Genomic DNA, 25,633 nt, shown 5'->3' on the forward strand with positions numbered 1-25,633 from the left:
GGAATTGCTGCTTTAGAATCCCTGCAGTCAGTCACCTCATCAATCATGCACAGAAGAGCTTGCAGGAGCTCCTGTTGCTGTACCACAGCACAGGATTAAGGGAACGACTTCCTCTGAGTCACCAGTGAGTCACCGCTGCAGCATTCGGTATCGGTACTAATTATTCTTTGCTTTGTGCAGCTCAAGAGGCACCTCACCCTCCTCCTTCCTTGCCGACTTCTGCAGTGACACTGGGTCAGCCATGACATTCAGCCCATCTCCTAGCAGGAGACAGCTCCTTCGAGAGCCCTAAAACAAGGAGTAATGATCCCTGCTGCTTTAGCTCCCCCTCGCCCCGGAATATTAGACATGCAGACAGAAGGAGGCTCCACCACACCAAGAACAGTCTCTTAGAAACTAAATGAACATCTAGTTTGGAAGGAAAATCTGATGGCCTTGGGTCTCGTCTGCTGCCAGGTTCAGAGGATACTGTGGCCACGGACTGAGTGGTTCCCGAGCTGCATTCTTACTGCAGGCGCCAGCCTGAGTCTCCTGGGGGTGCAGGGTTACACACAGACTCTTCCCTTTCACAGGACTGGCTCGGAAGGTGCTCATGCCAGAGGGATCCATCCCAGAACCACAGAGCGCTTTTGCCTGGGAAGGTCTGCCATCGGTGCTGCAGCTGTGGGCTGTCCCAATATACAAGGCTCTATCCTGCAAGGCCCTTAGCAGCCTCTACTCCAGGGAAGTCAATGTGACTGGAGGGTGCCCAGAACCTTGCAGGGCTGGGCCCACAGATGTGTCATTCCCAAATTTGGCAACAAGGGAGATTTTAGAAGAGCAAAGAAATGCTCCCAGTAGCACTACGCAGCCCTGAGCGGCAAGGTCAGGCAGGGCCCGGGCCCAGGCCAGATTACTGCAGAACCCCACTGATGAGCGAGGAGAAGCCCCAGCAAAGCAGGAGGGCTGGAGACAGCAGCAGGGAGTTCCAAGCAACCTCCGTCACAAAGAGCAGCCAGTTTTGCTCAGACTGCCCCAGTGCCCTGAAATGTACTTAACTCACCCCACCCACTTGGCCACAGGAGCTCACAATACCTCGAGAAGGAGACGAGATGCTTACAGGCCTGCAGAGCTCTCAGCAAGTTCTGGCCTGCGAGTCTCTCTGCACAGAGGCCCTGGGCGTTTGCTGGCTTAGGACAGATACTGGGTAACATGGACCTATGGGGCTTTGCCTTCTGGAGGCTCACTCGGTTCCTCTGTATCAGGCATTGAGGGGAGAGGATAAGATGAACAAAATTAAAAATCCTGCCCACCTTCCTACCCCGCCCCCAATCTCTGTACTTGCCCCAATTGAGTCAAGAAGCAGCCAGGCATTGCTGCAGCTAGTCACTACATTCTAGTGCAAAGCTCCATGGCAAATGATGCCCCTGGATTACAGCTGACCAAACAACGAAGGGCTCACTTCTCACATGCTGGCCTGCTACAATGCTACAGATGTCGCATAAGATAATGACAGGGCCTTAAAATAGATCCTGGAAGGAAGCAGATCAAATGCCCCAGAGATTTTCAGAAGCCTGCTGTATCTCAGGGTCAAGGCCCAGACACGTGCAGTGAGGCACCCATGGGAAGCAGACACCCCAGGGTGAACTACCTCACGGCTGTTGCTGATCTGTCTCTGCCCCTGCCCAGGCAGGATGAAGCCAAGGAGAAGAGACTCGAGCCTTGCGGGCAGGACTAAGCGGTGCTTGCTGATAGACAGAACACAGACCATGGTGAGAGAGAGAGAGAGAGAGAGAGAGAGAGAGAGAAAGAGGAGCCTGTCTCTGGAGGTTTTGCTGCCTCCTGGAACATAAAAAGCCATTTTTATTGATACTTTAAGAGGGGTCCAACAGAGTCCACAGACCAAGGGAGGTCTCCTAGCAGAAAAAGGCAGAAGCCAAACACACAGAAGTCAAGCTCTCTCAGGGTAGTTGTCAAACACCAGCTTGGGCCAGGCCTTGAACCAGCCAGGGCTGACCCTGAAGCAACACCGAACATCACGGCTCACTAAGCCCTGTTCTCTCCAGGCACAAACAGCTCAGCTGTAGTAGCACAGACTTGGGATTCCAACTTGACACCCTGCTATGTGCCAGGTGCCCTAAACGCTTTAAAGCCGCAGGTCACTAGTGCAGTCACTGCCTAGTCAAACACAACCACCACCTACTACTTCGCTATTGCAGATTCAGAGGCCGGGACGTTGGCCATGGGATCTTTAATTTCCACCAAGGCAGCACCCAGAGACTAAGCAAAAGGGAGCCGTGTAACATCAGACAGCACAGCCAGGGGCGAGTGCTACACGCCTGAGGTGTCAGCACTGACTGAGCCCTGGTTCTTGTGTGGGATGTGCTAAGCTGCACAGATCCCTCGCGGGACAGAATTAAGACAGAGCCCAAGAGCTTGTCTACACATGGACTCAGTCAGGATTCCTGACCAACTCCACGTGTGGACATGCTGATTTCAGAGTCAGAGAGCATTGTTCCGGTGTAGCTTAATCCAAGAATTACAAACACTCTTCCCTTCCCCTCCCCGCCCGGCTGGAAAATAGACTAGTTCTAATATTGGGGTGTAAGAGGATCTTAGAGGCATGTTACATCTGGGAACAAGACTAGACAGAGTTCTCTTCCAGTAACAAGAGCAGCATACAAATAAAACAAAGCTGACCACACGCGCAGGGGCTGTGAACTCCCGCTGAGGAAGGAAGGGGATCGCCTACCACTGAGAACGTCTGGGCTGATGTACGCGGGGCTCCCTCGCTGATCCTTCAGCAAGTCGTCTTCGCTCACTAGGTGCTTTCCAAGACAGAAGTTTGTTATGGTTATTCGGTGAGTCCTGGGGAGGATTACAAGGCATTAATGAGCAAGGAGAGCCAGGCCAGGAGCCAGACACTGTGAACCAAGGGAATTAACACTAAGGCAGAAACAACTATACTTCTTTGCAGGAAGCCAATAAAACACCGAGCAAAGGCTAGCTTTACACTGGCAGCCGTGGTTATAAACCCAGCCCATTCTGAGGGAGAGGCATTCTAAATATGCTAAAATAGGACTTGGCATCGTATCTGCAAGGGGCAAAGTGCCCAGCTGGACCTCTGTGTTGGGCTTTAAAATCTCTACCACCTCTTGTGAGCAGCAAGAAAGGGCAGCTTTCTCATTTGAGAAGTTGACCCTCTTTCCCCCCCAATCTTTCCACAGACCCATCTTCAAACAAGTACTCCGCTGCAGCGGTGTTTCACGGCACACAACCAGGCTTTCATGGATACGCTTTACATGAAAGTACCCAGTGTGCAGACAATGGTTAATCAATAACTAGGGGGTTCTTTATGGATAACTGTTTCTAGGTAAAGAGGATAAAAAAAACTTTAGATATACACATTTTTCACACCAAAATACCCTTGTTTCTACAGGATTCCTGATCTGATTTAAGAAATTCTTGGAGTTAAGCTCATTATGAAATTAATTACCTCCATGTTACTTTCAACAGTCACTTGAACAATCTAAGAATCTTAACATAAAACTCAAAGAATGGAGGCCAAAGCCACTGTCTAGAAGATGACATTATTATACTCTGGGAAAGTATTTCTAATGTAGAGCTGGCAGGTGTGGATTAAGTCAGTCAAAATTATCCATGAAATATTAGAAGAATCAAAAATCAAGTATGGGTTGGCAATGGAGAGAGTTTCCCCATTATTTTTATTGAAGAAACAAGATTGACGTTCAAAAGACTCCCATTAGACTATTGTCAAGAGATTAAAAGTGGAATGTCAAGAGACACGCTGTGGAAGGATGGCAGATCCAAGCTTTGCTAGCGACGTAAAAGGCTCAGTGTTTAGATTAACAGACACGAAGACGTTCAGAGTTGCTTGGCTTTCTTGAGGCACTGAAATCTGATCTGATTTGCAAATGTAGAATCAAGCTGCTGCACTGGCTACTTTGGGGGTGGCCTGAGCTAGCCAGAGGTTTTCATGCTGGGATCTGTTTTCCAGGTGACAATGGCTGCAGTATTTTCATTAGCCTAGGAACGTGATGTCTGTGGTTTGCATTTTATAAAGTGACAGTCTGCCAACTCCACCACTGCAGCCAACAGAGAAAACATGGGTTTTTACAACAGGCATGTCTGGCACCGAAAGAACATTTCTGATCAGCCCAAATCATTGGCCCTCTACACAGCAAGCTAGTCAAAAGCTTACCTCCCTGCCCCTTTTCAACGACTCATTGTTGTAGACGATCCAGTGAGTTTCTCTCTTCAGTTAATGGCATTCTAGCCATAAAACTCGTTGTTTTAGACAAGAGTAAACCTAGCATATATTTGCTAAAACCTTTCTTTATACCCAAGCATCTTGGTGTCACTTCAAATGCCTTTCCCATCTCGCTAGTAAGGGATGCATGTGCACAGCCCTGACTACGGTTTGGTCCCCCCCCCCCGGCATGTGATATTTGTAGCAAGGACCCTTAGGGAAGTCTCATTTTGCCTCTTTCCCGCAACCAAAGGCGTTAAACAGAAAGCTTATCCTGCAGCTGTGATCCTGCAGCTCCTTGCACCGAAAGCCACCAACTCTTGCAGGGGAACCACAACATTCAGTCGGGGTAGGTAAAGACTTTTCTGTTTGTCTTCAAATAGGAACTGGGAGCTGAGTACACACAGCCAGCATGTGTCTAGAGATTCTGCCTGGGAGCAGAAGGGTGGTATTGGGGGAGTTGAGCATAAGACTTTAGATTCCCACAGCTTCTCTCTGATCACATCACCCAACAAGAAAACCAGACAGCCCCAAATCACCATCCAATGAATCAGATGAGCTGCAGGGTGAGATGGTTAAGAAATGTGCACTCTTGGCCTCTAGCTCAAGGTACAACAGTAGAAGAAATGTGCAAGTGCAGCCTGTGTCATTCCTGAAACTGCTGGATACAGAGCTTCCATCTAATAATCAGCAGTGCAGTAACACACTGACTGCCCAGCCCCACAGCCCCAACATGAACTACTGAGAATGTGATCACTATTTCCACCCCAAATCAGAGCTTTAGAAATCTGCAGCTGGATAAAAGACATTAATTCTCAACACTTCTGGAAAGTAACTCCAAGGCGTGATGCAGGAGCCATGGATGGCCAAACACATATGAAGCTCTAAGAAGAACATTCCACATGTGGACATTGGAGGCAAGATAGGGACAACACACTAGCAAGGCAACACAAGATGACTCTACCACAATACTTCACAAAGCTAATGGAAGCACATGCAGAAGTGATGCTCAACAAGTGCCCATTTCCCTGACAAGTTTGGATACAAGTGTCTGAGATGCGCCACAGCTTGAATGCTGACCATGATACAGACTATGCAGATGAACTATTGCACGACGGTGCTGCCACGAGGTAACAAGAGAAGAGAAGTGGAATAGAAACAGTAGTGTAATCTGAATCACGTGGAAACACGTTCCCCTGGCATTTTGCCAATTCTGGTGAAAGTTGTGACTGGGATTAAGCTATTTTAAAACACTCACTAAAATCTTGAACTCTAAAAGTTACTGTGAAATTCACGTCAGCTTAGTAAAGAGGGAACTCAACTTAGATGGCCATTTTACTTTAAACGTGAATTTTAAACACTGAACTGATTAGTTCAGCATTCAACGAGGTATTTTAAGTAATGGAGCTCATGTTCTGGGAGGACATGCATGGCTAAAAATGAGGAGACTAAGAGTGGAAAGAACATGAATGTTTCTCCAAGTCAAGGTATGTTTTGATAGGAACAGCTTAACACTGACGCACAAAGGGAAGCCCTAGGGTTTGCTACACAGAATGTGATATACAACTTCTTTGGGCCTAATGAGCACGACTAACTCTTCTCAAAGTGCAAACTTTATTTTCACTATATTTAAAAGGCTTGAGAAGTCACCAGCTAAGTTTGTCTTGTTAAGACAAGACTAGATTTTTGGGACAAAAAGAAAGGCCAACAAGGCCGTCTATATGTTGGAATAAAGCCGCACGCAGTGTTGGATAATACTATAGGATTGCAACATTCAGAACTGAGCCACTGGTTACTGAATTAAAGTCCAGTTTTGAATGAGTGTCAGAAAACAAGATTAACTCAAAAGATCCTCCACTTTTTTTTTTGGCAGCTTTACTTGGGTTACTGAGACACTGGTGACCAGCTCTTACAATTTAACTGCAGAGAAATGATGGCTTTATTCCCTCAAGGCAGTCAATCCCATTCCAACAGGACTGGGAGAGAGAAATAAACGGAGATTTGCATCAGCGCCGTTTGGTTTGAATGAGTCACACTTCAGTTATGAGCCTTCTGGCTGATGTTCTGTTTTTTTCTTTTCTAGGAACTTGGGTTGCACCTCCCACCCATAAAAAAGAAGAGAAGCTGTGCCAACCTCCCTGGAACAGGGGAGTTCACTTTCTCCAGAGAAGGGGAATGTATCTGGGTGCTTGAATATTTTAGGCTGGGCAGCCCCCTGTTTTTATTTTCCAAACACAACTTGAGGACCAGATCCTGCCCTCTGAGGTATGCACACCACCAGCACTAGAGTTGGTGCACAATGGCTCCAAGACAGAAAATCCTGCTGTTTGACCAGTGGAAGAGAAATTGAAAGCCTAACTGAAATAAATGATCAGAAGTAATTAACTCCTGGCTCATTTCCACAAAAACAAGGGCCCCTTTCCGCCTTCTTTACACCCACCCAAGCCCACTGTCTTCAATGGGGCAGCTCAGGTGCAACTGAGGGCAGAATCAAGTCCCAGAGTTTAAGCAACTTCAAACCAGTCGTGAAAGAAGCAGCAGCAAAATACAATTGAAGCTGGAAAGGGAGTCAGCACGACAACAGAATGAAAGCAGGAAACAGGCTAGGAGCACCCATCCTGCAAGGAAAAATAAGAAAGCACAAACAGGTGTCTGGGGTCAAATACAACTTGGGGAGAGACAGAAGGGTCAGCTTAGCCGGTGAGAACTGGCTGAACACAGATTTTAAAAGGACCACTCAGAAGGCTCCTAGCTTGAATATAGAGGGTGGTGCTAGTGAGAAGTGTGACCATGTAAATATGGGACCAATTTACAGCTTACTAACATGTCTAGCTCTCTACACATCTTGGGATTTGACTGCACTTTACTGACTACACTTTTACTCCCATTAGCCCTGCAGAACCAATAGGGTTCTAGTCTGCCTTGTGCACCCGAATGGTCAGATAAATCCCAGCTACAGAATCTTTGTTACTAGTGATGAGGTAAGAGGCAATAAAGGGGGATTTTCAGACCGAGGCGGAATTTGGTGTCAGCAGTTACCAAAACATCGTCTGATCTGTAAACTGAGCAAGTTTTTTTCCCCTGTAAGTCAGACGATGAAAACCTGCAAAGTAAATGTAAAACTGACTACAGATAACTGTTCTTTAAGGGGGATCTTGCATTAATGCAGTGCTTTTTATATCCTGCTGCAGCCTAGACCCGCACTAATCTATAATTATGAGTGGATCTTATAAAGCTAGTTTGATCTGAGCTATATACAACATGAATAATCCCAGGTGAGGTACAGTTTAGCATCCGAACATCCCAACCCCCACAGAAACCCAGGTGCTTTAGACTTGTCAAACCATCATATCTTTTCTATGCTTACTTGCATTTTGTCTTTACTAGTAAAACCCCAGAAAGACCGACAATAACTACTAGCTTACAGGTAAAGCCAGCATCTGTTCCCTTCTCTCTTCAATGTCCTACCGAGATAAGATCCATTTCCCAATCCAGTCCCTACCCACTCTCCAGCCTGCAGAAAGGAAGCTGTTCAGAGTCAGAGCTTAAGGCCAGAAGACTGATGTGATAGTCTGGCCTCCTGTCTAGCACAGGGCACCACCATCACCCGCCCACTTATGTTCTCCTTGCTATAGACTTTGTCTTTTATAGATTTGTAGAGTTTAAGGCCAGAAAAGACATGATGATCATCTAGTCTGACCTGGTCTTATCGCTGGCCATAGGTTCTTCAAAGGTTTTATCCTGCCTTCTATAAAGCATGAAAATAACCCTTAATTGTTTGGCAGTAAGAATGAGATTTTCATAGACTTTGCTCCGGAAGCCTCAGAATTAGTATTAGAGGCTGATTACCCGTTTGAATTCAGCAGTCAGTTAAGCTTTGCTCAAATTGCGCAGTGTAGAAGGGATTAACATTAGAAACTGAAAACTAATCGGCAATAACTCTGCCATGTGTATTAGCAGCCTTCTACGGAACAGCTAAGAATGGAAATTTCAGGCTCAAGTCCATCTAGAATTAGGGTATGAAATTCAATCTGGATTATTTGTTTACAAAGTCAAATTAGACAATTTTTGTTCCCCTCGCCTCTCACAAATCATACTCCAAAGGCACTGCCATCAAGATGCAACTGATGGACAGGGACGTACAATGTAATAATTTAGGAACAGTGTATGTGACCTGGTTAGAGAGATTAAGTTATTGTAGCTTGGTTACTCTCCTGTCTGAATGCATGGATCTAGTTTAACAGGGGGCTATGGGAAAAGCAAGCAGGAAAACAACAACTAGCTACAAATAATCAGCCTCCCAGTAAGGGTTAAGGGGCAAAATTACAGGACAATGGCCTACTTCCAGGCCTAAGTGACACAGCTCTTTCTGCCAATGCTGGGAACTAAGAAATCAAAAGAGACACCGAAAAGCCTCTCTCAGGAGAGGAGGTGGGATCAATTGCCAAGCGCTGTTCCTGGTAAGAACAAAGACAGGTCCTGCAAGAGCTGTGGGAGTGTCAGGGAAGTTGGGGAACGGGGAACTCTGAGGAAGGCAGGCAGGCATACCTATGGACTGGTTACTGTTTTCAGATATTTTCTTTTATATGCTTTTGTTCTAAACAAACACTACTTTGCTTTAAGAAGGCTGTTTGATCATTGCTCCCAGAGGGCACTGATCTGTTGAGGTAATCACAGGTGATCTGAGGACGGTGGCCCAAGGGGCCTGGTCTGAGAGTGGGAGAATAGTGAGATTCCATCTGGAGAGGGAACAGCCCAAGACCTGAGAGGAAATGCACTTGAACAGACCAGGAAGGGTAAAAGCTCCAGTTTGCCTATCATCGTCACAATTCCCAGGCTCGGAGCACGTGCCACAAGCAGGATCCGGGCACAGGGGTAATGCTCAGTTCTTACACAGGGACTTTCATCTGCAAATCTCAAAGCATGTGACAAACATTAAATCTCAACATTGCCAATTGGTGTCATCCACATTATACAGGTGGGCAAACCGAGGCACTGCTCAGTAGCAGAGCTGAGACCAGAACCCAAGAGTCTGCGTGCCTGACGTCTAGACCACAGGGTAACAGCTTGGTGTGGGCAGTGGAAGTACATTTGGGGGAGGGGAAAGAGACTGGGATTGGTTGGGCTCTGCTCACTTTTGGGTGACCACTAAGAACAGAATTTTGGCAGGGGAAGGGACAACAGACAAAAGATGAAACTGTTCCTTCCCCCTCACCATCTCTGGAATAGCAGCTATGCGTGAACTTAATGATCTGCACCCCTCTGTAGCCCATGAAGGAGATGTCTGCTAGAAAGGAAATCCCTTAAGGAAGCACCATAAAACAGATGCAAAAAGAAGCCCTCGGAAGGACTTACCTTTTGTTTAGCACCATGTTTCCTAGTTTCAAGTCTCTGTGCACAATATTTTTCTGTAAGACAGATTCCATATTAGATCAGATGATATCATATAAACACAAGCATCCTTAGAATGAGTTCAGTTCTGGCCCCAGCACTCAGAGGATACAAAGCACTAATCCTATTTTAGAGACTGCATCATCCTCTGACTAGAAGAATATTAGAGGCAAATGCTCACACTCTTAGCCTGTTGAATTTGTTATTGTGATATACAATCCAAGAGCTATTCCAGCACACAAGCAGCCCATGGAAGGTAAAGCCTACAATGTAGAGATATAGCTGGATCAGTCTACATTCAAAATAGCAACATAAGTGTCTGCAAACATTGCTGAGGCCCAGTTTGGTATTTTTCAGTTGGTTCTGTGGGTAAACAGCTGTAAAGAAGGCTGTCTATACCCAAATAATATAACCATAACAGTCAGATGTTGAGGGCGCTTCATCTAATGAGCTTGGTGACACCCCCATGAAATTCCAAGTGTTAATTTGCCACTGAGGGTGTATCCAGTGCTCTTGCACTACTTTGTCTGCTTCATTCTTGTTGCCCGGTTCAAAACTGCAGCGTAAGAATCCTGCTAACTCAGGTCTGCTGCACGGCACATCCGACTGAAGCTGCTGGGTCTGAGCCGCAGGCTGCCCAGTCCTGGCAATGCCCCTTTCAACTGAGAAATTCTTCTGAACGTGCATGTTTACTAACTCACTGGCAAGGCTCTGCTAAGGGAGGCCGGATGTCACTTTTTACAGCCTAACAAGTCAGAAACCTCAGTGGAATCTATTTTTATAGCACAGTAATTTCCAGTTCATTGATCTCAAACTAGCAGCACAGGGTTTTTATCTCACTTATGATTTATATTGCTTCCATGGGAAATGCTTTGGAGTGGATCCTGGATTTGATTAGCCTCAAACCCAGAAAGTTTCTTTTTGTTGAGGTTAATAGTTTTGCTGTTCACCTGATTTACATCTAATCCAACTGCCCTCTCTCCTCAGCCAGCAACTGTTGTGCCATCAATAAACAGCAGAGGAAGAGAGGTGATGCTCTGGTATGGCTCAGAATACCGAGGCTTGCGTAGAGCTTAATGTTTGAAAAGGACTGTGTTATTGGAAAAGAGCTGAGACAGCCATCCTTTGTAATCCTTCAGTTGCTTTTAAGAAGTCCAGGATACTAATTTGGGATGAAACTCCCCCAAGACACGTGCACAGGCTACACGGAGACCGTACCTTGTGTAATGCTTCCACCACTCGTACCACATCGTAGAATATAACAACAGTCTCCCGTTCGCTGAGTCTCTTCTCTTTAATGACGTAATGCTGCAGGTTGATTAAATCTGCTGTCTTGTCACTGAAATCGTGAGCACAGAGACAGTCTAAAACAAGGCAAATGCGCTTCCTCATCTTCCTGACCATTCTGTTGGTTTCCAGATCTTCTATGATTTCACAAGTTCGGTCCTGCAGTGGCAGACGGAGGCAAGGAATGGAGTTTAAATAAGTGGTCTAGTTTGCACATGCAGGGGACATATGTATTACTTAGGAACAGAGCATTAGAGAATAAGATGGCCTTTTAGATAGTTACAATAAAGTAATAAGTAAAGCACAGATAAGAGATTACACCCAGGACACACTTGTTTGATTTAAGATTAGCAACTATAGGGCTTAGTCCGCATTTCCTGGCCTGAGTAGTGCAACTAGCATGGGTACTCGACACAACCAAAACCTACATCAAACGCCAGCATGCTCAGAAACCAGACACGGGACTGGGACTGTAATGTAGCTGGGCCCTCTGGTTTTGTTACAGCATAGACAGAGCCTCAGTTGAAACAGGCTGTTGACAAACATTTAGCCAGCAAGTGAACAATCACCTGCATGACAGCTAACATCTCTCATCAGCCAACCTGTCACAGACTCAATAAATGACTTATTTCAGAGGTGTGAACAGCCCTGCAATTGGTTCACTTACGGATATTTAATTGCTAATTAGCACATTTACAAATTTATTTTAACATGTTGAAACAGCATCTTGGAAACTTGTCTGCTTCTCCCAATTCAACAACAGACCAATTACTGAAACTGCAAAGCATAGATTACATTCGAAAAAGGCGCTTTGCTAATTAGCACAAATATGAAGCAAGGGGCATGGAGCAATTCCATTTTCCTGGCATGGGATCCAAATTCTAGGTGCTACTGCTATAGCTGTATCATATTAGAAGAGCCTCTTCAGACTGACACTCATGTTTCTTGTCCTTACTTCAGGCTACTTCTCAATGTTAAGCAGCACAGGAAGGCTCACAAGTGCACATATCAAGACCCATGTCCTGTTTTATAATCTAATCTATCACACATCACAAGGCTTATTTCATCAGTATTTAACATGAATTGCCTCTGCAATACACTTGCTTGCTTTAAGAGGCACTGATTAATCATGGCTAAGGCTGCGATTTTGTCGTGGAGGTCCCAGAATCTGTGATTTCCAAAGACTTCCGTGACTTCAGCCAGCGCCATGTGGGAGCTCCCAATCTCCACCTCCCACAGCTGCCCAGGCTACCCATTTTGTCATGGGTAATTTTAGTAAAAGTCAAGGACAGGTCAGAGGCTGCCGTGAATTTTTCATTATTGCCCATGACCTGTCCGCGACTTTTACTAAAAATATCAGTGACAAAAACTTAGCCTTAATCATGGCTTGCATGCTGATAATTCTCTATGTGTGAGACTGTCAGTGTGGGTAGCACATTGCACAGAGTAGTAGTTCAGGCCCACTGCAGTTGCTAGTGTCCTCAGAGAGCCTGCGAGGTGGCTGGCGGTACCTGAAAGAGCCCATGATGGTGAACCACTCCATCCTGATTGTGCAGAAGGGAAAGGAGAGAGTACTCTGTGTGCAGCAGCATCTTGCCCTGTCGCTCCTCCTGGGTTTCTATTCCTTTGTCACCCCTTTCCTCCAAGGTAAGAATCTTTGGGAAAGGAGAAAAAAGCCTTATTCCTTTAGGAAAAACCGAAGTCCCCCCAAATATTTAGCTACAGCTGTACAAGTTTAAACATTCACACGTGCATTTAACAGCTGAATGGAATTACACCAGGGCTTGATTTATGTACTTGCCACGAAGTGTCTGAACTAACATATGTGCAGAATGATACAGCATGAATTTGATGAGCTGACAGGAAACACACATTGCCCTTTGCAAGCACCCCTGATCCTTTCCCCCTTTGTTGCCAGTACAACAGCTCAGTTCCCTTAGTGGTGGTAGTGCAGAGAGAGCTCCAGAAAGCCACTGGTGTGTTAAGCACAGTTGTTTAACCCTGCTCAGAGCAGCAGCAGCTGAGGCTTTGCTTGAGAGCTAACACTTGCACCAATGTTGCTGCAAGTGGGGGTGAATGGCTGGCAGGAAGTTTTAGCAGCCAATCCCCAGTGTATACAAGGCTTTAGACTGTTGCATTCTCCAGAGATTCAGGCAGTTTCTCTGATGGAGCAAGGGTTAAAAAGTCTCAGAGGATCCACAACCCAGGTGTTTTGCTTACCTTTAGTTGATAGAAGTCATCTGTCCCATCCTTTCTTGCCAAACACTGAACAATACTTGGCACCGGGGAGTTACCTAAACGTGGACCTACCAGCACAAAGCAGAACAGATTTGTTTTCCTTTAAAAAGCTATGATTAATTCAATGTTATGTCAATATTCAGCTGTCATACAGTTTGCATAAGTCTAAATCAAGTTCCTTTTTCAGCAGGGCATGAATATCCACACTGTTTCTTCCCATAGATTGTATTACTCTTAAGAAAACAATAAAGGATGCTGGATTCTGAACCTCCTTGGACAATGGTCCATTTGTTCACAGAAGAGACCTTTGGCAAAACACTGCACAGTGTCCAGCTGTCCCTTATAGAAATACAGATTTCTGCATGCCTAAACCATATAGCTTTTACATTCGCTATCAGCAGCTGTGGCAAGGAATTCTTGAACCTCTGAATCTAGCTGCCACTCCTAAAGGGGCTGCTCAGTTTAACGGTTTATTGAATGCACCAGAATAACCCACTGTGTTGATTCCCCATCTTAACTAGTCCATTTTTAATAACAGATGATCTGATAGGTTTTATACAATGGACTTCACAGGGATCTTGGAGTTATGCAAAATAACTCTAAAAACTATACATTATGCAAGTGACAGCCAAGAGCTACTGGGGGGGAAGAGGGGGGAGGTCAGCCAACAGGACACATACTAAGGAGAGAGCAGCCACTGTGTTACTTCAATAAACTGTGTGCGCGCTAATTTAACAGCATATTCAGAGTGAAGTGGGGTTGAACATACACCCCAGGGCTCCTTAGGGGAACCCATCCTACTACACATCACCCTCAAGAAGAGAGTTTGCCTTTGGATACAATTTAAATATTCAGTCCCCAAATCAATAAAAGCAGGGGTTCACAGTTGTGCCCCTAATGGCTATGCCTGTCCTGCATTACAAACAGCCTTAATTTTCCAGTTACAGGAGCTCCAAGGATTGCTGCTTTGCCAACATCAGATGAAGCGAATTTTGCTAGGCACAAAAACCTAGATTACAATTCTGCTTTGACTCATTTTATTGAATCGGTTTTCCTTAAGCTTCGCAACCATTAACGTTCCACCTCATACAGCCCAGGGGATGAAGAAAACCTCTTCTGCTTACCTAGGATGAAAGGGCCTGCTCTCTTGGCATTACTTCCAGAAATCCCTGTACAAAGAGCCTTTGCCTTTGCGGATGTTTCCCCAGCTCCTCTGTCTGACGCTCGCCGCTTCATCCTCAGCTCTTGAAAGACAGGGAAGATCACACTTCAGTGAGTAACAAAGCTCTTCTCCTTGCACCAAACCCTGTCTTGTGCTAAAAACCTTTTACTGGATGATGCACAGCACCTCTGCCTATTTGTATAGTAGAAGGCAGTTCCTACTGACAAAACGCTATGGCTCATCTACTGGCGGATGAATTGGGAGCTACAGACTTCATGCATTTCAGGAAGGTACAAGGAACAAGGCAGCTTCATTAGGATGTAATGTTCCTAGATCAGTTATTTGACACATGTAATTGGGCCAGAGGGGGGAGGGGGAGAGAGAGAAGAATCTAAATAATTAAGACTTGTTTTACGGCAGAATAAAGCACATGAATGAACACATTCTAAAAAGCTTCAGAAGAAACTGCCTCTGTTCCTCCAAAAAAACTCTGAAGTCAACCCATGAGACCCTAGGGGTTTATTCACAGAAACACTTATGCTTTAAGGATTGTGGCCAACTCACCAGCTATTGAGAAGCACAAGAGTCTTTACAGTTCTCTGCACTTAGTGGAATAAAACTGATCATTTGGCTGAATCACTACATTTCAGCTTTCCCTGGGACAGAGCATTTGGGGGGGGGGGGCACATGAAAGATGCATACATCTCTATTAGTTACTTCGGGATAATTAGCTAATTCATCCACAATTAACAACTTATTTGTAAATGAGAGAGAAAAATTATATATATTTTATAGTTAGTGTAAACTAAAATCCTCCTCTCTTTGTCCCTGTTTACCCTATAACCTAATCTATACTCTTATCCCTTCACTATGTTCATCCAGCTGGACTGAGTTGAATTCAGGCACTTTCAGTCTGCTGTATAAAACCACTGTCTCTTGTATTTCTGTGCTTCGCACTGTCTAAGGAAAAGCATACTGCCACCAGTTCTCAGATATTTTGCGGTGGACAAATTCGTAATGAAAAAACCTGGATGTGAGCTCCCTTGCTCTACCGCCATGCAGGAAAATACTCCTGTCCATCACAGGAATGTCTTGCATGCATCCAAATGTGCAGATAACAGCATTATATATAGGCAGACTGAAGGAATGGATAATCACTCTGAACTAGGCTCTGGAGTGTGTTACCGTCTCCTTATTCAGGTATTGCAGAGATGTTCTGGACTCTTCTCAAATGAACCAGCCTTCTGTTCCTCAGAGCCCTACAAAAAATGTATTGACGTAGCCCTGCAGCCCCAACAGCTAAAGGTCCAGGTTAATCCAAGTCTCCGATTGGTCACAACACATTTCTCTCTATAGGGTACAGTCTTGCCTCAGTTCAGTGGCAAGAGAATTTGTCCTCAGGTTGGCTATGAAACTATTGCCGTTGCTACATTCTGCGCTCAGTGGGTTCGCTGCTAGTGCAAAGGTCTTACTCCAGCAGCAGCAGTCACTGGTGCGAGCACCAGTCTGCGGAGAGTTCCCCTTACACCACACTCCCTTCCCTGGCTTAGGAGTCATTTTAAAGAGAATGCTCCAACTCCACATTGATTAACTGGATTCATTCTAACACATTTTAAATGCAGTTCAAAAAGGAATGACTAAGACTTTCAATAGGAACTGCCTTAAACAAATTCCTTGCAAAGTTTCAATGACTTCTGGGCAGGGGAAGGGGGCTTTGAGTACTTGTTAACAGTGCTGATGTTTAAAAGGTGAGAGACGGATACATTCTTCCCCCTCTCCAGCCCTGACTAGGTAGAGTGGGAAGTTCACACCTCCGGTGGCATGAACTTTTCACTGACTGCTGACTCAACATGACACCACTATCAATTTATACAAAAGCACTTACCACTGTGCCCAGCAGAGCAAGAAATTTTACAATAGGAAGTGGGATGTTTCCATGAAATCAATCAGCAGGTTTAGATTCCCCCATTACTGACCCATATGTATATTTGGTTTTGTCTTTAAATTAAGTATTAACTGAAATTAACTGAATTCAGTTATGGTGCCCATAAGGTTTAGTGGTTAGAACCAAGGTCTGGGTGCCACAATGGTCTTAGTTCTGTTCATGCTGCACCACTGACTTGCTACTTGACCTTGCTGAAATCACTCAATTCCCCGCAATTTAATCATTCCAGATGGAAATATGCACAAACAAAATTTCCCTGAGGAAACCCCCAGCTAATACATATGCTGCAACAACTGGTGCTGTGCAATCTGCGTTCATTAGGACTCACTGGTGCACATGGCGTTGTAGTAAACAAAATAATCTGAGGACTCACGTTGTAGTTCAGCATCAACCATATCTTTATTCTTCTTCCAAACTAGGTTTTCCAATGCCTCAGGAGACAGCAGGCATCACTCTGGAGAAGGCTGGATGGTGGAAAGGTCCGGGACTCTGTAAATGTAAAAGAGATGCACTTGATGCTATGGTTCTCGGATTATTTTTGACTATGATAACATGGTAGGCACCGAAACTTCTGTAATTTGCAACGTCTATGTTTTGTTTGCCTTGGAATAACCTCGAGATCCCTCTCCAAGATTCTGCTTGTGGACGAGTATGGCTACCAAAGCTCTGTTACTGGAAAGTTAAATGTACGGATGGTACTGTAGACAAATACTAGCCTCAAGGATCTTTCTAATGATATTTTGTGGTGCAAGCCGGATCATTTAGAACTCAGTAAAATCTAGCTAAATGGTTTTCAAGGGATGCCTGACTGTTGAGCTTTTACCTATATAAAAATTAATAAGGCTACCTACCACTTTCATGGAAGGAGAGAAGGAAATGAATTCCTCAGCATCAGCAACTATTTTTGTATTGCTATAAAAGGGTTAATATATGCACAAAGTTTGCACTTCAGACAGTGTATCAAACTTTGTCCTTCCCAGAAACTAAGTTCTTATTGAATCCTGGTTGCACAAGGACCTCTCTTTAAAAGGGCCAAGAAAACCCGTGACAAAAGTAATTCCACTAAAATTCAGTATCATTTCCAGTTAATCTGGTCACAACTCAAAGTCATGCTCAAGTAAGGATTGCAATTAGGATTTAGTCAGGCAGTCAGTGTATTAAAAACCAACAGATTATTACAAACATTTGAGGTTTAAATATTGTATAACACAATTTGTACAGCTTTACTAAACCCCAACAATGTTTTAATCCCCTTGTATTTGTTTAAATAATAAACTGCAGTTGAACCTAAATAAACGCATACGTGACCATATTTGGGACACAACAAAAGTTAATCTCCTTTGAGGCCAGATAAACTGTAAAGTCGCAATACATCTGGTTACTGGGACTTGTTTAAAAGGCTACCTAGCACTGTACTTTGAATGTCATCTTCAATTTTTAATATTTTGTCTGACAACGCCAAAGGACTTAGCACTAGGAGCTAAGACCGCAATGAACATTTTTCTAAGGGTTGGTCTACACCTAAAAATGTAGGTTGACCTGCTATGTTGCTCAGCAGTATGAAAAATTTACACCCCCAAGAGCCGTTGTTAAACTGATCTAAGCTCCAGTGTAAACACCGCTAGGTCAACGAAAGAATTCTTCCAACAATTTAGCAGCTGCTTCTTGAGGGGGCGGATTTAGTACAGCCGTGGAAACCCCCTTTCTGTAGCTGAAGTAAGCGTCTACACTACAGCAGCGTGGCTGTAGACATAGCCTCAGTCACGCAGACTTGTGCCGGATGGGCTGTAGCAGTGCAAAGGAGGCAAGCTCACAAACCTACAAGCATGGTCTACCCAGCATTTTCACTATGAGTTTATCACAAACAGAGTGGGAGGAGTTCTCATTCCTGCCCTGTTAAAGTGACACTGACTTAACGATCACACTCCTGTCAGAAAATTTACCTGCTGTTGTTACAAGCAATGTCCAAAACGGCTGGGACTGAACGATTAAAGAAAATCCTGTTTTCAATCTGTGCATCTGACAGCACTTTGTCTAGCTTGTTTCTCCCTCTGTAGGGCATTTTGCCTGTTTAGTTTGGGGATCTCACACAGCAACAGGGAAGAGAATAACTTAATAAATAGGAAAATGCAATTGTAAAGCTGCAAAAATTGACAGGGGGACTCAGGTGCAAGGATAGCACCTGAAATAACTTAACTCATGTTTTGAAATTGAGAGGATTTCATGTTGAAGCTCCTTTAAGCAATGGAACATGAATTAAACCCAAGATAGAAAGAGAAAGTCCCAGAAGCAAAAGGAAAAAAGCCAAAGGCAGCTGCTCTCAAAAATACCAGGAAGATGGTTCCCTTTTCTGCATTTACTGACATTGCATAACCCTGATTAAACGAAGGAAAGTGGTCAAAAGGCCACAGGTTTCACGGTGCAGCTTCTTTCTTAGTAATTGGGGAATGCCCACAGCGACACAGGTTTGATTCACCTACAACACTGCATTGCTTTGAAAAACAGGATCTAGGGGATGACTCTATTGAGGCCTTTCAACATGAATGCCACTGTGCTGCCTTTACTTGAAACTGTCCTCTACAGAATGCATCATCGTCACAGCCCTGATAAACTGCAATGCAAGAGATTCCCCGCCCCCTACCAAGTCCACAGGTATACAGAACATGCAGATCTGCTAGTGCTTCTGTTTTGTCTTAGCCTGAGCACTGCCATTATAACGCTCATTTCAAGAGGGGAGCACTTGTATCAAATATTTGATAATGGGCTCTTCCATCTAGCAGAGAAAGGGATAGCACAATCTCATGGCTGAAAGTTGAAGCTAGCCAAATTCAGACTGGAAATAAGGGCATATTTTTAAGCAAGTGAGGGTAATTAACCATTGGAACAATTTACCAAGCGTTGTGGTGGATTCTTCATCACTGGCCATTTTTACATAAAGATTGGATGTTTTCCCAACAGATCTGCTCTGGGAATTAATGTGTTAGTTCTCTGGCCTGGGTCATACAGGAGGTCAGACGACATCAGAATGGTCCCTTCTGGCCTTGGAATCTATGAATCCCACTGAAACCTGGTCTACAGGCTGCCAGCTCAGATACCAACTATTTAATTATATTCTGAAAAGATCTAAGTGTTAAGTCATATTTAAAGGGACACCATCTAAACCAGTAGACCTAAAAGTAGATCCAGCAGCTGTGTTCGGAAGCACTGATGCTAATCCTGCACTTTGACTGTATGCTCAGTTCTTGTGAGCACAGAGGACAATGAAAGAGATGGGAATCTGGTTCTGCAAGCACTGCAGAAAGCTAGATAATCTGCAGTCCCCTCCATCCCAAAAGGGCTTCACAGGATCCCCAGCCTCCCTTAAAACAATCACAGCTTCCTTCCAGCCAAGGTAGGTTGGTGGTACATGCCAATGGACCCCGTCAACACTACCCCTCATCGACTGGAGGAGGTGCCAGAGAGAAACAGGAAGTGTCACAGTTACTGCAAAGGCCAAATTATGTTCCAAACTCCAATTTCCTTTTGGTAGAATGTTTTACCACCACTGATCTGCCAAAGCAGCAAGAGGCTTTCCCCTGTCCTGTTTGCTCACAAGAAGAAAGCAGACAAATCTGAGGATTACTGCATCATGCAAGGATTTCTTGCTCTGCAAAGGCATAATGAACAGGGAACCAAAGAGCTAATGAATAGTAATAATCATGGCCCTGTGTACAATGCAATTATGCAACCATGCAAATTGCAGCATAATTGTTAATTATTTTAAGATTGCTACACAATCATGCTCTAAAATCTACACTTGCTTTAACAGAAAATCGAAGTCTTTAGCATTATGGTGAAGAAAGAACCACAGATGAAATTCTGCAATGTCATCTGCAGATAGTCTCAAACAGTGCTTTATAGCTGGATCTCATTCTCACCTCAGGAGCCTAAAGAGATCCATTTTAATAGTACAGGATTCAACCCTAGTTTACTAAACCGAGGGCCAAAATGAATTCTGCAAAAGCTGCCTGGAAATATTTTGCTCTAGGGACAGCACAGTTGTGCACATTGTGATGGCCCAGCAGTGCTCTCTCTCTCCATAAAAGAATGGAGACCCAGCAAGTCACCTTCCTAGGAAACTCTGCATTGTCGTAACTTCTAAATGCCTAAAGTCAGCTGACAAAAGCAGAAAAGATTGATTGATCCGGGACAAAGATCAAAGGCAAAGGAGACCTGCATTTGCTGGAATTTAAGGATTACAAGACAAGCAGCAAAAATTGCAATTGTACCCAGAGTTTGGATGCATCAGCTACCACAGGGCTGTTTCTCACTACAACAGCTCGTGCTGGGTTTAGAATTGAGGATTCCAAATAAAGTTGTTTCATTGGTCTTGCATTTAGTATCCCCAAACCTCCCAGGAGCTGAACAGGCAGTTTTTGAAAGAGTCTCCGAGCTTTACTTGCAGCAAGTAGCAGCCTTCAGAAACCAGGATACCTCCAGAAACAATTTGAAGCTGAACTGGTGAATATTCTCACACGTGTATGTTTTTGCTTTGCTGAAGTGATCACTGAAGTGCCTGAAACTTTTGTATCGTTTCTAAGATGGAAACACTGCAGGCAAAACAAGACAGGCAAACAGAGTTACAAGCGCAGTTCCCAGACTGCTAATTTAAACATGGCACAGGACAAATGAATCATTTTCCCCCGGAGACTCCTGGCAGCTACAATTTGTCATCGAACCTGAAACGTCAGCTAAAGACATAGAAAGGAAGAGATGCCAGTGGAAACAGCCTAAATAAATAAATAAAAATCCACTCACCACCACTCTGGCTGCTATGCAGCTAGGGGAGGCTCAAAGTTCCCCCCACATATCCCTGGATTATTGATCTCTTCCTCATGCTGCAAGGGACCCTCCGTCTAGGTACAGAACACTGGACAGAGATCCTTCTTCCACTGGTGCCAGGAGAGGCCAAAATACTGCTTGAGTGCGAGGCTCTCCCAACACCTACTGCATCAGGAAGACAAGGAACCCACATTCTGGTTCTCAGTGGAGTTACTTGGCCCTCATGACTGATATTTCAGTGTCCATAGAACTGTGCTTCTCTCCCTGCAGGATTCAGTCCATTTTCCAAAACAAAAGTTAGAATGGCATTACCGGTTTTGCACCGAGGGACAGAACAAAGGCCCTCAGACCTGTTTATTCATAGGAAGGGGAAGCCAAATTAGCATCTCCTTGCAGAGCTCAGCAGCTTTAGAGATGAACTGCACAAGACCCAGCCATTTGCAATGCATCTGGCATCTTAACTCGCTGGCTTTTCCAGCCAGCATTTTGGGCACTTGTTAATGTGCAGCAATGTATACTCAGGCTCTCTTGAGAACCAAAAACGATTGGATACTTCCAACACAAGTTACAAGAGTTAACACAAAGGTTACTGTTCTGCTGGCTTCCTTCAATCCACTGATACCAGGCACCTGATCAGACAGGCTTCAATGCCAGTTTTAGATTTTACTGAAATTTAAACAGCAAAAGATGACATTTGAGTCAACAGAACAGGTCAAAAATATATATCTGTTTGCCTGTAAACGTTTACCAGCTAAAATTCATTCCCGTTTAATCAAGGTTATCAGAGTCTTTTAAACTTGGTGTGCAAAAGAGAGGTTACAATGGACATGACCTTCAATCCAAATGAATGATTTAAACATTTACTGAAGTTTAACACAGTAAAACCTCAAGTATGACTTGACTTATCAGTTGGGAGATTATGGTGAAAAACAACGTTCCAAGAAAAGTATTTTCATGTGTCTCCATGAGCCACTTCCCACTTGGAAAGAACTGTAGAACTTCTGAGACAAAGCTGCCCAGATCATCTCAATACAGGACTCAGACACCTATTTAAACAAACTCCCTAGAAGCCTGGTTGTTCAAAATTGACTGGACCTGAGATGAGCAAGAGGCCCTGGCTCCTGGGTTAAGGGAAGCTTTGTAGGTCAGATTCAAAATATGAAGGGAGCATGATAAAGTAAGGAGGTTGCAACTTGGCCTGGTGATGCCAGAGGTCAGTGCAGCAACTTACTCTACAAGCCAGGACCTTTCCTTTCTCCCCCGACCATGCTACCTCCAAAGAATGAATGCAAAGATCAGCTCCACTATCCTTTGGGTGCAAAGCAAGGGCTCTTCAATGGAGACAATCCCCTTCACTACAAGAAAGGTAAGTGCAGAGGGTAGCCAGTGAAGTAGAGACCTTTCTAAAAAAGGAAGTACAAATCAAGTTAGTTCCTCTGCCTTACAGAGATGGCAGTAGTTTGGTGCTGATTCAGTTTATATGAACACTCAGTTTTAATCAACTGAAATACTAATAAACCTTCGGAAATATAACAATTCTATACAGAAAACTAAATTACATGAAATGAAAACCTGTCAGTACAGATTCAAAGAGCCCAAAGTCTAAGACTGAGTCCAGTTATTCAAAAGCACCACTGAGACACACAAAGAACTGCGTATTGAGTTGAAAGCCCTTTTGTAGGAACAAAGCCTTCTACAGAAACATGGCTGGAGGGGGCAGGGAGAGGGAGTCTAGACTCAGGAAAGCTTTGGCTTATGCCCTTGGAAATCTGCAGACTGATTCCGGCTCCTCCCCTAACTGAATGATTAAAAGAAAACTTTAGAATTGAAAAGCAAAACAGTTTTTCTAATTAAAAGCCTATAGAAGAGCGTGGAACAGAAGAGAACAGTTAAGGACCGTCAGTGACAGGGAAACATTTTCTTATTGGCTATAAGGTTAGAGGACAGGGCTGTCTTTACACAATCCCTTTCTAACTAGTAAGCTTAACTGTTTAGTGCAGGGATCTCAAACTCAAATCACCACGAGGGCCACATGAGGACTAGTACATTGGCCCGAGGGCCGCATCACTGACACCTTTTCATACAAAGATACAAAAGCCCTACCCCCACTCCACCCCTTCCATGAGGCCCCGCGCCTGCCCCGCCTCTTCTCATCCCTTCCCCACCCCCATTCCAACCCCTTCCCCAAAGTCCCCGCCCCAACTCCGCCCCCTCCCTGCCTTGGCCCCACCTCTTCTCCGCCTCCTCCCCTGAGTGCATCATGTCCCCACTCCTCCCCCTTCCCTCCTGGAAAGTCGGAAGTGAAAGCATTGGCAGGTAGGCTGAGGAGCAGGGAGGGAGGCGTGCTGGAGGGGGGGTGTGGAAGCGGGGGGTAAGGGGAGCTATGGCAGGCCGCAGGAAATAACTCTGCGGACGCCGCATGTTTGAGACCCCTGGTTTAGTGCTGGAGACAGATCAAACATTTCATTTAGTATCCAGGTTTCCAATCCATTCAGAAAATACATGCTTGCAGCCATGGTCTATAAGCTTGATGCAAAACCTATTAGGACATGGTACAATGCGGAGGGAGCGCGTACAAATGAAGTGCTGCTGCGTCCCGCAGATGCCTGGAAAGGACAGCCACTGCTCTTTATATAGGAACTCCATGCCCAGCGCATCCCTAATTCAGAGGGCTGCAATTCACACAGAACTTGCATAAAGCCATATTTGTTTTAAAAAAAATTTACCCATCACATAAGATGTTTATTACACCGGATTTTATTTTACTTAAGTTACTGTGTGTATTTAGCTGCAGTAAGGCTCCCTTTGCATGCACAGAATATTATTGTATGACTCATGCACATGCTGACATTTTTATTCTTTGCAGTGAAGTGCTGTTGCTGTTTTTAACAGCAGATGTAATATACCCTATAACCCTAACTGGGCAGAAAGAAAACACTTTAGAAGCTGCATTTCAGATTGCCTACAAGGTCCTTATGTGGTACAACCTGACTAATGCAGAGTCTTTTACATGACAGCTTGCTTGACACCTGTGTTCCCTCTAAGGTGTGCACCTGCGTGGCAGCACAGGAGCCCATCAAGGGCTGCGCACCTGATGAGGAGAGCCGCGCAGGCGCGCAGCCACAGGGGCCTGGAGACGAGAGGGGTGTAGCGTGAGGTGGGATATAGGGAGGGGGGGGGGGGGGCGGGCGGGGCTGGGAGGGGAGGGGGGGAGAAGTCCTCTCTCCCCACCACAGCAGCCTGCACCCAAAACCCCTCATCCCCAGCCCCACCCCGCACAGCCAGCACCCCCAGCTGGAGCCCTCACTCCAACCCTCTGTGCCAACCCTGAGCCCCCTCCCACATCCTGAACCCCTCATCCGCAGCCTCACCCCAGAGCCCTCACCCCCCCCCCCCTACCCCACCCCCCCTCCGCCTCCTCCCACACTCCGAACCCCTCGGCCCCATCCCTGCCACACATCACCTCCGTACTGGTGCAACAACAAAATTCATTCCACACATGGATGGAAAACTTAGAGGGAACATTGCTTGATACCAGCACCATAAACCCACAAAACCTGCATCCTGATTACAACTCACAGGAGAAGGACATTCCTGACGATGAACTAAAATATGGATGGAACTTCAGCAATCCGAGCACCAGCTTCCAAATAGAGAATACACCAAATGGGAGTGTGGTACCCTATTTAGAAAACCCAGAGCATTCCCAAGTCTCCTCTGCAAACAGAGATAACACAAGGCTTATTTAGACTAAAAGCAAAGCGCAGTGCAGTGAAATCGATAGGGTCATCCTTAATCAAACAGCAGCTAACCTACAAGGCTTCCCTTTGTGTGGTCTTTAAAAGAAGATGATGCCATAACATCCTAAGGATAAAAAGCAGCTGAAGATGACGGTGCTTTTAAGCAATATGATTATGTGACCAAATCATTAGTGCGGATGCCACAGAGAAACAATGAAAGGATGTAGCGTTAACACTACAGAATGAGGGAAATACTTCCTGCATCCTAATGACTGCCATTGCTCAGGGACTGTTCACTAAACAGGCTTTAATACAGGCTCTTCTTCAAAAGGAGAATGTGCCAGAACCTGCCCCTAGGTCTATTTAGACAGAGACACAAGTCTGAGCTCCTGTTTTCTTGACCCCACCTAGAGACCATTGACTTCTCCGACCAAATGGCTATTGGACCACTGTTTTGTAATTGGCCATAGGAAAAAGAATCCCTTCTGCAGAGGAACACCTCTGCTCCTGTTACACTTGATTTTGCTCACTGATGCTTTCGAGTGACGGATGAAACCTTCCCATTGGTTAGGATTATTTGTTATGTTCATCGGCAAAATAGTCTCAGATGCACTGTAGCAGGGCAGGCTCAAACTTTACTACTAACTAGCCGCCTCTCCATTCGATTTCCAGGAAAGAATTCTCCAGTTAGAAAATGTTTAACAGGAAAGTGAAGACTTGCTCAAGGACTTATTCAGTTAAACTCAGTAAAAATTACAGGTTTTGCACAGCATCTGTGAGAGCAAATCCCACAGCAGAAC

At 44.9% G+C, this 25,633-nt stretch overlaps 1 protein-coding gene across 3 annotated transcripts in view; it reads right to left on the reverse strand.

The window, feature by feature from the left end:
- Nucleotides 1-25,633, reverse strand: part of STK40 (serine/threonine kinase 40) — a 39,230-nt gene that overhangs the window by 7,230 nt on the left and 6,367 nt on the right. For 2 of the 3 annotated variants that reach the window (XM_024202929.1, XM_024202930.2), the window contains exons 2-8: nt 16,646-16,761; nt 14,290-14,409; nt 13,148-13,233; nt 12,439-12,582; nt 10,859-11,086; nt 9,605-9,657; nt 2,732-2,847 (exon numbers count right to left, since the gene is read on the reverse strand). In XM_024202929.1, the coding sequence (XP_024058697.1) occupies nt 2,732-2,847; nt 9,605-9,657; nt 10,859-11,086; nt 12,439-12,582; nt 13,148-13,233; nt 14,290-14,409; nt 16,646-16,667 (769 nt within the window). In that variant the 5' untranslated portion in view covers nt 16,668-16,761. Of the gene's footprint in view, nt 1-2,731; nt 2,848-9,604; nt 9,658-10,858; nt 11,087-12,438; nt 12,583-13,147; nt 13,234-14,289; nt 14,410-15,485; nt 15,658-16,645; nt 16,762-25,633 lie in introns of those variants that run through there. The other variant, XM_024202931.1, reaches the window with a different exon arrangement.

The sequence above is a fragment of the Terrapene carolina genome, unplaced genomic scaffold (genome assembly GCF_002925995.2).
Source record: "Terrapene carolina triunguis isolate 2854851 unplaced genomic scaffold, T_m_triunguis-2.0 Scaffold236, whole genome shotgun sequence".
NCBI classification, from domain to species: domain Eukaryota; kingdom Metazoa; phylum Chordata; order Testudines; family Emydidae; genus Terrapene; species Terrapene triunguis.